This window comes from Rhamphochromis longiceps, linkage group LG1 (assembly GCF_057381845.1).
Source record: "Rhamphochromis longiceps isolate RC_006_pf linkage group LG1, R_longiceps_female_GT1.1, whole genome shotgun sequence".
Taxonomy (NCBI): Eukaryota; Metazoa; Chordata; class Actinopteri; order Cichliformes; family Cichlidae; genus Rhamphochromis; species Rhamphochromis longiceps.
In genome coordinates, this window is record NC_140557.1 from 24,852,380 (window position 1) to 24,866,094 (window position 13,715).

General features: G+C 40.9%; 1 protein-coding gene across 1 annotated transcript; it reads right to left on the reverse strand.

Annotated features, from left to right (window-relative positions):
• Positions 1 to 10,411: 10,411 nt before the first annotated feature.
• LOC146678787 (uncharacterized) lies at positions 10,412 to 13,240 on the reverse strand. The gene is made up of 6 exons (XM_085403073.1): positions 12,618 to 13,240; positions 11,693 to 11,783; positions 10,969 to 11,243; positions 10,806 to 10,864; positions 10,639 to 10,678; positions 10,412 to 10,536 (listed from the first exon to the last, which is right to left on the reverse strand). Exons 1-6 carry the CDS (start codon positions 12,811 to 12,813, stop codon positions 10,412 to 10,414), a joined length of 786 nt encoding a protein of 261 aa, XP_085259199.1. The 5' UTR covers positions 12,814 to 13,240.
• Positions 13,241 to 13,715: the final 475 nt, after the last annotated feature.

Sequence of the window (13,715 nt, forward strand, 5' to 3'; positions counted from 1 at the left end):
TAGCCCAGCCCTACCCTGGAGTGTGTCACTGGTTTATGTTAAATTGTTATTTCTCTTCTTCTTTCTTCTGTTTATTTTTCTACAGTTTATTTTCTATTCATTGCAACTGAGAAATAATACTTACCTCTTTAGCATTTATGGAGCCTCACTTCTTCAAAGGGATAGAAGGGATGATATCATTCATGAGGAAACATTTGACATATGTTTCATATATTCTATACCAACAAGTCTTACAGTAGAATAAATATGAACAGACAATCACTTTTTGGTACAGCACCGGTCCAGAGTCATTTTGCTATCCAGGCTGGGCTGGATCACCCAAAGGGCATGCTGGACACTTGCCCAGGGGGCCATGCACAGTTGGGGGCTCATCCAAGAGATTAATGACAAAAAGATCAGAATTATCTCAAATATTAGATGTTGAAAAACTATTATCAAAACATAGAGATATACTGTAATGTGTATTCCACATGCACCTTTCTGCCCTTCACTGCTGAGGCTGATGGTCTCCCTCAGAGTCAGCTTGCTAGTGGATATGATATTTCCAACATGAATGAAGCAGCCAAGACAGGAAACGGCAAAAATGGGGATGTGTAACTTTTATAAAACTGCCATTTTTATTCAGTCAATTCAGGATGAAAACATTGACATTGACATTACAGTTTCTGAGATCTTCTGTGTGATGACATGTGAGCTAATCCAGAGGTTAGCAACTCACAATATGACGTCAAAGTCTAACCAAATTTAAATGAAGGAGTCAGGCTGCCCTCATCAGTACACACCCTGCTGCACCTCACTACCATAGAAGCAAAAATCCAGGAAATATTTCTGTTTTACCTGCATTATTAGTTTATTTCTCACTTTTGTTTTTAACAAGAAAAAGGTGCCTTTTATTAGTGGACACATCCCAAATGTACTTTTTTGTGATAAAAGCTTCCTTTGTCCTACTTCATTGTTGTTTAAGCTCTCATCCAAGAGTGGGACTGTGGTACTGTCGGGAGGTGCTGAAATAAGGAAAAAGAGGAGGAAATCGTCAGGAGAGAAGACAGAGAGAGAATGAGAGAAGAAGAAGACGACAACGGCCATGTTCATGTACAAATATGTGCTAAAACTGACATTAAACATTATTTTCATTTTAAAGTACATGAAAAACACAGCGTTAATATTATTTAATATAGGGTACTTTAGAAGTTTTAGTTAAATACTACTGTTATGGTTTCATTTCATTCACGCTATTCTGTGTACATGTATGCACACATTGCAGTATGATATGTCTGATTACTGAAGAAAAAAGCAAAAACAAAAGAGTCTGATCCTCCAAACATGGTGGTTAGGGTTTCCTGTGTTTCTCTGTTTCTTCCTCTCTATGTGTTTGATTATTGTTTGGTTGAAATTGTTCTTAAACTCTGAAATATGAGAGTATATTCTTTAAAGGTGTATACCTTACAGGAGGCTGTAGGGGGAGCTGCTTATTCAGATGTTCTCATATTGCACAAAAGACTTATTGGCAGACATCTCTCCAATTATCACCAGGGGCCTGTTCTTCGTACCTCACTAAGTAAGTTAGCTGGATTTGATTGTTGACGATTTCGCGTGATCTTGGATCGTTCGGTTCCCCGAAGCTCATCCTGGACTTGCTGTCATAGCAACAGATCCGTAAGCGTAAACCTGCTCGGGAGCAGGCTTACTTTATGTAAACAGGATTAGATCGCGGCCACTCAGGTATGTCCGCTCCATTTATACGAAAGCAACAGCGATATTTTACCACTTTTTTACCATAAATAAATATTATCAATATAACTAAAGATAATGCAGTACTTGATCCTTTTATTGATTTCACACAGATACATACAGGTCATTTCCTAAACAAAGGGAAATGTACTATTAACCCTCTTAATGTCCTCCCGATTTCCATACAATTTTGCTCCTCAGGGGTCAAAAATGTCCCCACTTCATTTGACTGTTTTTTAAAGTAAAAAGTATAAATTGTCAATCATTTCAGTGTTACATCTTAGTTTTACTTAAGACCAACACATTAAAACAAAATTTACCCAACATTTTACATTTTAGGGCCACCAGACCTTCTTTACAAAAAATACACCCCGTTTTTTAGCAAAAACAAATTGAGAAAATAAAATATTTAATTGTTTAGATAATTTTGACTATCTGAATAACTAGAGAGTGCTGTATGTTGAACTTTAGTGAGAAAGTTTTTTTTCAAGCGTTTATAAATTTTTAATGGCAGCACATAATCCAACTCATTGCCTGACAGTTTTCTATATTTTGGCATGGTAGGAGGGCATGAGTCTGAGTGAAGGCAAACTTTCATGAGGACAAAGGCGTGTCCATATTTGACCCAAGTGCAGGAGGAAGCTCAGGTTTATTCCTCTGCACTGGTCCCATCATGGACAGCTTTCTTTCTGCAGTTGCAGGCCAAGGGGCATATACAGTAAACAAGCTGTTACAGGTGATTGTTTTCTTTTGGAAACCTGCAATGTTAGGGACAACTCGCGTGTCCTGACTGCAGGACAGACTGTTTGTCATCGCACACTAGCATGTTCCATGTACAGCTGGACCTGCATCACATGCTGCCCATGTTTTTATCTCAAAGTTCCCTGGTTTACTTGGATGTTCTGTTGGAGGGGACAGAGTCCTCTGAAGAGGACTTGGTGCTCATACAGTCACATCAGTACCAGGATCTTATATCACAGCAGGAGAAACACCCACTTGTGTTTCAAGTCAAGTCAACACCAACACACATCATACACCTCAAATGGGAGCACGTTTGTGTCATGAACGATGATCATCTATTGTGTCTTTATCAAGAAATTATATCCTTTTTGTGCTTCTATGATTAATCTTGTGTCACCTTTAAAACTTCTCTACCAGACTCAGGATGTCATAAACTGGCCGTAGCGACTCTACTGGATGCACGGCAGTAAGAATCAACACACCCACATATGCCTACAGCTGCATTCGGTCCATTTTTCTTCCTCTCTCGTTGTCCCTCCTTGTTCGTCATTGAGTTGGCTGTAGAGCAGGTCATCTGCTAATTGGATGGTTGTTGGTTCAATCTCTGTGTGCTCTAGTCTGGAGTTCTTACCAAGGTGTCCTTGGGCAAGTTACTGAAGCCCAACTTGGTCTCTGATGCATCCATCAGCATGTGAACGTTAAAAAGCAGAATACAAGCAGAATACACTGTGTATAATGCTTTCAGTACTCGAGTATAAAAGCCACTGAAGGAGTATGGGACCTGGCACATGTGCTTGGACTGTGGTAGATCATCTTTCTCTGAGGCACATGAGAGAGTCATGCATCGTCTGTCACTGGGAAGGTTAGAAGACCAGATCAGTGTTTCCTCACGTTACTGCAAATATTCCTCTGTCTCAGCTGACTCCTCTTTCCTGGTTGATTCTTTGTCTTCATCATGATTGAAATGGATGATGTGTAGTCCTCTGACACATGTTCTATTTCAGTTTCACATTCTGAAAATTCAAGAAACTTCAAGAAGCCCAGTCACTTTCTTTCCAAGCTCCTCAGACTACCATGTCCTGGATGCCTGAGAACCTACTTGAACATAGTTCAGATTCTTCATCACTTTTCTTCACTTCATAGCCTTCTTCCACTTCTGCAGGTGGCTGATGTGCTTTTTCAGAGAAAGGGTAGCATGTGCTCTAAATATTGACAATATTTTCTATATCTTCTAACCCTGGATCTTCCTGAACATTGATTCTCCCTCCTCATTATACTAGAGGACAATATGTGCTTTGTCCTACTGGTCTTTGCTTTGCACAACATGGTAAAAAAAAAAAAGTATGCTCATCAAGGTATGCAAATCTCCAGTGCAATGGAGGCTTTGGAGCATACTTTCTGTGTATGTATTATTGTAGAGTCTACCTTACAATATGAAGCACTTTGATGCGGCTGTTGTTGTGATTTGGCGCTGTATAAATAAAATTTCATTGAATATAGAGCACCTGCCTCCTCATTTTGCTGCCTGTTGTTGTTGTTGTTGTGGTTGTTATGACCAGTGCTTGACCCCACACATCAGTGATCCAAGATCAAAGATGTTTGAAAGCAGTATGGTGTGAAAATACGGCTCTTTGCAACACTTTGTACTTTGGGGTCATTTTTGTCCACGAGGACCACAAGTGTTATAAAATCCAATAAAAACCCCATAAATAAATCAAATTACTTAAAACTTATTCCAATCATTCATAGTATAGTAATGAATAACTTCTGTTATTTTCAGACCATTTGATGAATAAAAAACACATTTTTGATAGCAAAAGATTTCTTTCGAGGACAAAAATGACCCGTGGACAAATCATTCTATTTCATGTATTTGATTATTTCAGATGTAATTCACAGTTCAGAGTAGTAATTGCAAATTACTTCGTGTAATCAAGATGAGAGACCACGGCTATAAAAGCGAAGGTGGATTTGGGAAGTCTGTCGCAGCCATGTCCTGTCCGTATACGCGAGCCACCCATTGCGGAAGGTGCAAGATTGATAAGGAGAGTTTTCAGAATTCAGCGTATATTGCGGGATAGACAGGATCCTTTAGCTCAGCGCGACAGTGTGCTCATAGAGAGATATCGATTTTCCCGTGAGGGTATTATTTACTTAACCAACTTGTTGACGAGGGGGTGCAGGACCACCACCTGTCTTTTTTTGCTCTGCCCTTTTCTTGGTTGCTGTTATAAACAAACAAACAGATTATTTCAGGCTCTCTTTTCAAGAGACTAAAAGCAATATAAGTGATAAATATTACCATTCTGTAGAATATTCTTATATTTCACTTTTACTTGTTCCCATGTTCTAGTGGGTCCTGTTGTGGCTCTAATGTGAAAGAGGATATAATGTAATATGATATAATAAATCTACCCTACCGCCTACTGGTGTTGGCCAGAGGGGCCGATGGCGCGATATGGCAGCCTCGCTTCTGCCAGTCTGCCCCAGGGCAGCTGTGGCTACAACCGTAGCTGCCTCCACCAGTGTGTGAATGTGAGAGTGAATGAATAGTGGTATTGTAAAGCGCTTTGGGTGCCTTGAAAAGCGCTATATAAATCCAATCCATTATTATTATTATTATTAAATTACTTACGAGTTTAATTTGTCAGCAACTTTCTGCCAGCCCTCTCTCCTTGCTTTTGCAGCCTTTGCAGTGTTCCCTTGCGTTTTAATTAAACTATGAAACTCCTGAAATCCCTCAATCAAGAGTTCTTGCTGCCGAAAAATACCGAGCCGAGCGCGCTCCTTCGACATTTTCGCCGACCAATCAGAGGGTTGACGATCAATGTTTCTACTATCGATGCGTAGCCCCTTTTACGACACCCAGTGATCTCACATTACTTCATCCAGCTGTACTAATCGTCAACAACAGGTGTGTTCGAAGAACCGGGGCCTGTGCTTCGTACGTCGCTTACTACATCCAAGATCAAATGACACATCCAAGACCAAACCATCGCGCTAACCGTGAGCGCGCTAATCCGGTTCCCCGAACACACCTGCTGTTGACGATTAGTACAGCTGGACGCAGTAATGTGAGATCACTGGGTGTCGTAAAAGGGGCTACGCATCGATAGTAGAAACATTGATCGGCAACCCTCTGATTGGTCGGCGAAAATGTCGACGGAGCGCGCTCGGCTCGGTATTTTTCGGCAGCAGAGCAAGAACTCTTGAGTGAGGGATTTCAGGAGTTTCAGAGTTTAATCAGAATGCAAGGGAACACTGCAAAGGCTGCAAAAGCAAGGAGCGAGGGCTGGCAGGAAGTTGCTGACAAATTAAACTCGTAAGTAATTTAATAATAACAATAATAATGGAGTGGATTGATATAGCGCTTTTCAAGGCACCCAAAGCGCTTTACAATGCCACTATTCAGTCACTCTCACATTCACACACTGGTGGAGGCAGCTACGGTTGTAGCCACAGCTGCCCTGGGGCAGACTGACAGAAGCCAGGCTGCCATATCGCGCCATCGGCCCCTCTGGCCAACACCAGTAGGCGGTAGGGTAGATTTATTATATTACACTATATTATCCAATATTATATTACATTATATTATAATATGTTATATTTTATCCTCTTTCACATTAGAGCCACGACAGGACCCACTAGAACATGGGAACAGGTAAAAGTGAAATATAAGAATATTCTACAGAATGGTAATATTTATCACTTATATTGCTTTTAGTCTCTTGGAAAGAGACCCTGGAATAATCTGTTTGTTTATAACAGCAACCAAGAAAAGGGCAGAGCAACAAAAGACAGGTGGTGGTCCTGCACCCCCTCGTCAACAAGTTGGTTAAGTAAATAATACCCTCACGGGAAAATCGATATCTCTCTATGAGCACACTGTCGCGCTGAGCTAAAGGATCCTGTCTGTCCCGCAATATACGCTGAATTCTGAGGACTCTCCTTATCAATCTTGCACCTTCCGCAATGGGTGGCTCGCGTATACGGACAGGACATGGCTGCGACAGACTTCCCAAATCCACCTTCGCTTTTATAGCCGTGGTCTCTCATCTTGATTACACGAAGTAATTTACAATTGCTACTCTGAAATATGAATTAAATCTGTAATAATCACATACATGTAATAGAATGTTAATAGTACATTTCCCTTTTTTAGGAAATGACCTGTGTGAAATCAATAAATGGATCAGGTGCTGCATTGTCTTTAGTTACATTGATGTTATTTATTTATGGTGAAACAGTGGTGGAATATCGCTGTTGCTTTCGTATGAATGACGCGGGCATACCTGCGTGGCCGCGATCTAATCCTGTTTACATAAAGTAAACCTGCTCCCCAGCAGGTTTACGCTTACGGCTCTGTTGCTATGACAGCAAGTCCCGGATGGGCTTCGGGGAACCGAACGATCCAGGATCACGCGAAATCGTCAACAATCTCATCCAGCTAACTCACTTAGCGCGGTACGAAGAACAGGCCCCCGGAATAGCGAGCTCAAAGTTAGCGCGATGATTTGATCTTGGATGTGTCATTTGATCTTGGATGTAGTAAGCGAGGTACGAAGAACGGACCCCAGGATACAAGTTTGCATGTATCACTGGTTGACTTGGCTTCATAAGACAGTGCTGTCTCCTCCCAGCATCCACAGGCGGCTAGGAGGGTTGTAGTACACCAACCAGACGTCCTTCCACCTCCACCTCTTCAATTTGATAGCTTCAGGCTTGAGCCCACCATCTAATACTACGCATCTACAACAAAAGGGGGGATTATTTCTTTTTTACTGTAACATGAAAGTATGAAAATCATTTCCAAAAGGCTGTTAAGTAACCAGTATGCTGAAAGTTATGTCTCAGTGATAAATGTAATGATGAACAGAATCAACCATCTGAGATTTCCCTCATCCCTGGATGATTGATGCACAGGCTCTTTCATGTTCCCTTCTCAGGTTGCATCTGGATTTGTTTGACATCTGACAAAAACAAACCAGAATTATGACTCATTAGTTTTGTGATTTAGAATATTTGTAGACTTTTGAACAAGTGTGCCCTCTAGTGGGCACTTTGGCTGAAGCTGTGTATGTGATGTATAAAAGTCAGATAAACCTGTAAATACCTTTAATTATCTGATACTGATTTTCAGTTGTTAATCAATAATGTAATTAATAATCAAAATTACTTCGTATAAGAAACAGTGAGTCCAGTGTAATTCATCTTTACCATTTGCAATCTGTTCTAAGAATGAGGCCTTGATGAAAATGATTACCTTCACATCATCTATGACAAAACAACAAAGGCATCATCCCTGTGTCTCCTTCACTGTAACAAAAACAGCAAGTAGGAAAGACTGAAGCCACTATCTCATGTATGCCACCTCACACAGATTTCTGTGGTTAGGAAGTTGTGTATTTAATCATCTGTAAATGTGTGGTAAGAGTGTGGTAAGATTAGTGATCACGTCCAAGCATCCGGTTATTTACTACATCAGAGTGCAAAGATTCACTGCTGTTAAGTCACTTCTGTAGTTGGCGTTGATGTCAAACATCTGCATGTGTTGTTGTTTTGATTCAGAAGTCGGGGCCTCTGCTTCTCTCCTCATTGATCTTTGAAGTAATGCATTTTCTGCCTGCATGTTTTTGCATAACATGGATTTTTTTTTTTGAAAAACTTCAAAAACAATTCATGTTTAATTTCATTTAAGTTTTTTTCTTTAAAAAAATGATTATGTCTTGTTTACAGTTTAATTGGTGGATCTGTGGGTGTGTCTTTGGAGCTTCAACGTGCCAGCTCAGTCTTTAAATTGTTAGTCTGTCACCTGCAAATTAATTTTGGTTTTAGGACATTTATTGTCACCTAGTTAATATTTGAAGAAACCCATAACTGCACTCTGTTTAAAAGCTGATTTCTATGTCATGTGAACTAGTCACATGAACTCCTGTTAACTTTATTTGTTGATGCTGAACTGCAGACGCACACTTTGACTCATATTGATACACTTTATTGGTATACTTTCCACTATTGTCGAGCGGCTTTACATAATATTCTTTGCACTACTGTACATGTATGTGTGTCTTTACTTGTATAAAGTTGTGTGTGACCCTAGTTTGTCCCTGTGCTCATGTTGGTTGTGTCTTTTCTTTCTCACCTTCTCTCAAGCTTACTTCTGCACCCTGATGCTCCTCAATCAGCTCTAATGGATCTTCTGGGTGAATGAGGCAAGTTGTGTAAAGCACTTTAAGTGTTTTTAGTAGAAGAACACATGAAAGTTTACACAGCTGTGAGGTTGAGCTCTCCAACCACTTCCTAGAGAACATGACGGATACCATTAAAAAAGAATTTTCAGTGCCATGATTCGACTGTTACTGAGCCCCAAAAACAGAGCCAGATGGTGGGATTCGTGTTTTCAGTATTTGTTTTCAAAGTGCTGCTGGGAAGAGGGGGAGCTGGGTGGGTCTTCTTTGAGATGGGAGAGGTAAGATTTCCAGATGAGTTATATAGTAGCAGGTGTGTAGTTCTACAGAGAAGATAATATACAAAAGTTACTAAAGAGTAAACGCAGAGAAATGAAGACAAGAGACAGAGCCCATTTACTACCATGGCAGGAATACAAACTGGTGGAGATCTATCACCACAGCTCCTAAATGCACAGCCTCTTGATTTCAAACTACCTGCAGATGTGAGTGGATGAGCTAAAGGAAGCAGCTCCACACAGAGGTGGAGACCAGAACAAAGCTGCCTCAGACCGTCCGATCTGGCCCAGTCCCTGACTTTCACTCATTTAGAATTTATACATATGACTCAAAAGTCATGCCAACTTACAGGAGGTGACACCATTAGTCAAGAAAAAGGAAAAGAAGCTTTGTTTTGAAATTAACAGAACTAAATAAAATGAGTGTAGAAGCTTGTTTCTGTTATCAATAAGTCCAAATTTGGGGTTATTAAATAAAAATTTCCAGTGAAATCTGCAAAATTCATCCATCCATCCATTTGCTACCGCTTATCCCTTTCAGGGTCGTGGGGGGTACTGGAGCCAATCCCAGCTGTCATGGGGCGAGGGGCGGGGTACACCCTGGACAGGTCACCAGTCTGTCGCAGGGCTAACACACAAGGACAGACAACCATTCATACTCACATTCACTCGCACATTCACACCTAGTGGCAATTTGGATTATCCAATTAACCTATCCCCACAAACTGCATGTCTTTGGACGGTGGGAGGAAGCCGGAGTACCCGGAGGGAACCCACGCAGACACGGGGAGAACATGCAAACTCCACACAGAAAGACCCCGGCCTTATCACGCTTGTTTAATATACACTGACAATTAAGAATACCAAAAGACATGAAAAATTTCTTCTTCTTAAAATTTTATTCGTGTTGTTTTAAAAATATCTCTAAATTTCCAGTGGAGACAATTTAGAGAATTTTTATGTTTTACAAGAAATTTAATTCAGTCCAAATGAGTTCCAATTGAGGGCCAATTCACAATAACACAGTGCTTAACAAAGTTAGTTGAACATCACCTAATGTAAGAATTTGGGGTGTTCTTATTTCTATGACAGGTGATGTAATAAATTTGTTAAGCACTGTATATGTAGAGTAAAAACCCTACAATATAAGAGAAGAAAAACCCCAACAATCAGATGATCCCCTTTGAGCAAGCACTTGGCAACAGTGGAGAGGAAAAACTCCCTTTTAACAGGAAGAAACCTCTGGCAGAGCCAGACTCAGGGAGGGGCAAGCCCTCTGCCACGGCTGGTTGGGGGTGAGGTGAATCAGACTGCAAACATCTTAATCAGACATGTCTTACCTGGTAGGATGGACATTCGCTTGAGGAAAAAAATGGGTTAAATGGACATTTTTTCCCCTCATACAATATTTAAATATGTGTTGCAGCCTGATTCACTTTCACATTTTTCCTCTCTTTTCTTTTAAAGATGGTTTCATGGGAATTTGGTTGTGCCAGCTTTCTTTGAACTCGAAAGCTGCGTAGACACGAATCCTCGCAATTGCCCCACTTGTTCAGTAGATGCAGCGTGATGTAGCGGATGAAATCTACACTGTGGTCCTGAGAGACAAAAAAAAGATGGTGATTATTATGAGGGAGGATATACAGATAGCAAAGTAAGAAAAGTCTATGTGCATGTGTCTAATGGTAGAGTGTACTCACGGGTATCCTGAATGTCTTGTACCTGCCTGTCCACCGAGTACTACAATTGAGAAGAGACCATTTACGTTTACGTAACAGCTTTATGACAATATTAAACTGGCATTATCTAAATAAATTTTCAGCAAAAAAGTACATTTCATATTATGAGCCTCATATGTTTTTCATACCTCACTCATGAACGGGGTGGAAAAGTCCATTTTCAGCCCTCTAATACTGAAAATCAATCCTGGTGTATGAAGAGAAACACAGAATAAGAAGAGAAGCTTAATCCAGAAGAAAAGCACATAGTACTAGAAAGACTGTAATTGTTTGTGGAAGGAGATCATTCACCAAAACACAAGGCCAGCATGAGGACCAAAAGTCCCAATGCCTTGATGGCTCTAAAGAGACCTCTGCTGCTGCCACTACTGTAGTCAATAAAATCATCAGTGGTGTAGTCCACAGTGTCACAGTCATCATAGTTGTAGTCCACAGTGTCACAGTCATCGTAGTTGTAGTCCACAGTGTCACAGTCATCGTAGTTGTAGTCCACAGTGTCACAGTCATCAGTGTTGTATTCAACTGTGTCTTGGTCGTTATTGTCAGGGACTGGACGGGGCTGTCGCCTTTTAAAAATTCAGAATAGAAAAAACAAAATCATGTAAGAAAAAATGTACATGGAGGAACAAATGGATTATGATTACAAAACATGCATCTATGTCGATCGTGGCTCAAGAGTTGGGAGTTCGCCTTGTAATCGGAAGGTTGCCGGTTCGAGCCCCGGCTTGGACAGTCTCGGTCGTTGTGTCCTTGGGCAAAACACTTCAACCGTTGCCTACTGGTGGTGGTCAGAGGGCCCGGTGGCGCCAGTGTCCGGCAGCCTCGCCTCTGTCAGTGCGCCTCAGGGTGGCTGTGGCTACAATGTAGCTGCCATCACCAGTGTGTGAATGGGTGGATGACTGGATATGTAAAGCACTTTGGGGTCCTTAGGGACTAGTAAAGCGCTATATAAATACAGGCCATTTACCATTTATGTCAGTGGATGACAACAAAGAACATGTAGACCAGCACTAACCCGTGTAAAGTCTCCTTGTAGGAGATTAACGGCTCTCCTTGGCTGCCGTAATAGCCATTAGACTGAAGTCTTTGGCTTCTTCTCAACATGGCTGTAAAATGAAAGGGAAACATGGGGTTAAGTGAGTCTCTAACACAAAGCTTATCAGACTTCATAACTATGATTTGAGCATGTTTCCATCAGAAGCAAATCAGTGCAGATTCTCTTAGATATAAACTTCACGGTGCCAGCTTGTTCTTTTTAATGAACAGAATAATATTTGAATCACACCCATTTATGAAATCCGCTCTTAATACAGAATTTTATTTTCCCAGTGTCTTCAAAAACAAAGCGTGATATTGTTATGATTCATATCATAGCAACAGATCACAACATTTTCTTGCAAAAAAATCTCTTTCACATGTCAGTTTGTTTGTTCACAATGTAGCTGTTAAAATTCAGAAAAAGAGGAAATCACCACAGCAGTAAAGAAAGACTCAAAGCAACTAAATGAATTTGGCCCAAAATCCTGTCAAAGTCTTTAGAGACATTCACACTAGAACTAAAAACTCATTGTTTATAGATAGATAGATAGATAGATAGATAGATAGATAGATAGATAGATAGATAGATAGATATTATAGTTAATATAGAATTTGGCCTAAAATCGTATAAAAGGGTCTTTAAGAATTAAAAACTCTTTGTTTTTATAGTTAATATACAAAAGGAAATCAATTTTTATCAGACAAGCTGCATCTAACAGGTAAGCAGTAAAATCACCTTTACAGTAGAATGTAGCTACTAAAAAGTGCTTTTCTGACATAATCAACTGGATATCATTTTTAAAATGTTCAGATTTGAAACACATATATTAAAAGTAAGATGTGAAGCCAAAACATACTCTGTTTTTGTACTTGCTGATTTTTAGTTTAAAGATTGCACTTACCTTCACTTAAAACGAAAGTTGAAGAAACTGAATCGCTAAGTGTGCTTTTCCGTAAATTTGGACGTTTAGCGCTTCTCACTGAACTCATCTGAACCAGAAAATTTAGGTGCAGAAGAAAAATTTCAAACCGCAGCTTTTTCAGTGACGTTACAAACAGACACATGCACAAATCGAATATGACGCACGCGCGTTCCATAAGAGCAGCACTTCGTGTGCGCACGCGCAAAGGTGTGAGCGTAGATCTGTTTTGTTTTTTTTTTTATGAAATTTGCTCGAAATTTACCTTTCCTTCTCAGTCCCTTTATAAACACCGCATCATATTGTCAAAATTCATATAGCATATATCTTAATGTCACGGACCGGCTCTGGAGGACTCAGGGGTCCGAGAGCAGTTATTATCATTATTACTACTACTATGTGGGGTCTGTGTCGTCTACTGTTCTGTCCACATTTGTATGTAGAGAGTGTGTGTGTGTGTGTGTGTGTGCGCGTGTGTCTGCTTCTCTCTCTCTCTCCCCGGTCCTCGGGGCTGTTGACGGAAGCGCGCGTCGTGAGAGGCGTGTCCGGGCGACTGTCGTCATCGGGAGTCCCTCTTCGCTGTTGCTGGCCCACCTGCAGCTGATTACCTGACCAGCTGGTGGTAATCATCCCTCCCGGCTAGGAAGAGGTATTTAACCTGGACTCGCGGCGACAGTCGACGTGGGATTATTACTCCTGACCGGTATAGTCTGTGCTAGGCGTGTGGCTAATTGTGGATTGTCCTTCTTCCTCCAGGAAAGTCGGGCGAAGAAGCGAGTTGGGGAGCACACACACTAAGGGAGCTACAGCACGGGACGCACTGGGAGCAAGGGATGAGCACCATTGGCAAATTGCATCTCTGAGTTAATTGTTGGACTAACCCGTCTATTCACTTTATTTAAAGTGCACTGTGGCATCGCAGAGTCCTGCGTTTTGGGTCCTACTTTCCTCATCCCCATGGTCTGCCAGCCAGACCGTGACAATTAAATAAAAATTTCCAGTGAAATCTGCTAATTGAGTAAGTTAAAAAACAAGATGCAATATGCTCAATGGTCTACCTCAGGGGTCAGCAACCGCACC

Bases quoted from the DNA above. Each gene is read 5' to 3' on its own strand.
- LOC146678787 (XM_085403073.1), bottom strand. From the start codon at position 12,813: ATGGAACGCGCGTGCGTCATATTCGATTTGTGCATGTGTCTGTTTGTA. The intron at 11,244-11,692 runs GTTAGTGCTGGT...AATTTTTAAAAG, and splicing joins TACAAGGAGACTTTACACGG to GCGACAGCCCCGTCCAGTCC. The intron at 10,679-10,805 runs GTATGAAAAACA...TCTCAATTGTAG, and splicing joins CCACCCCGTTCATGAGTGAG to TACTCGGTGGACAGGCAGGT.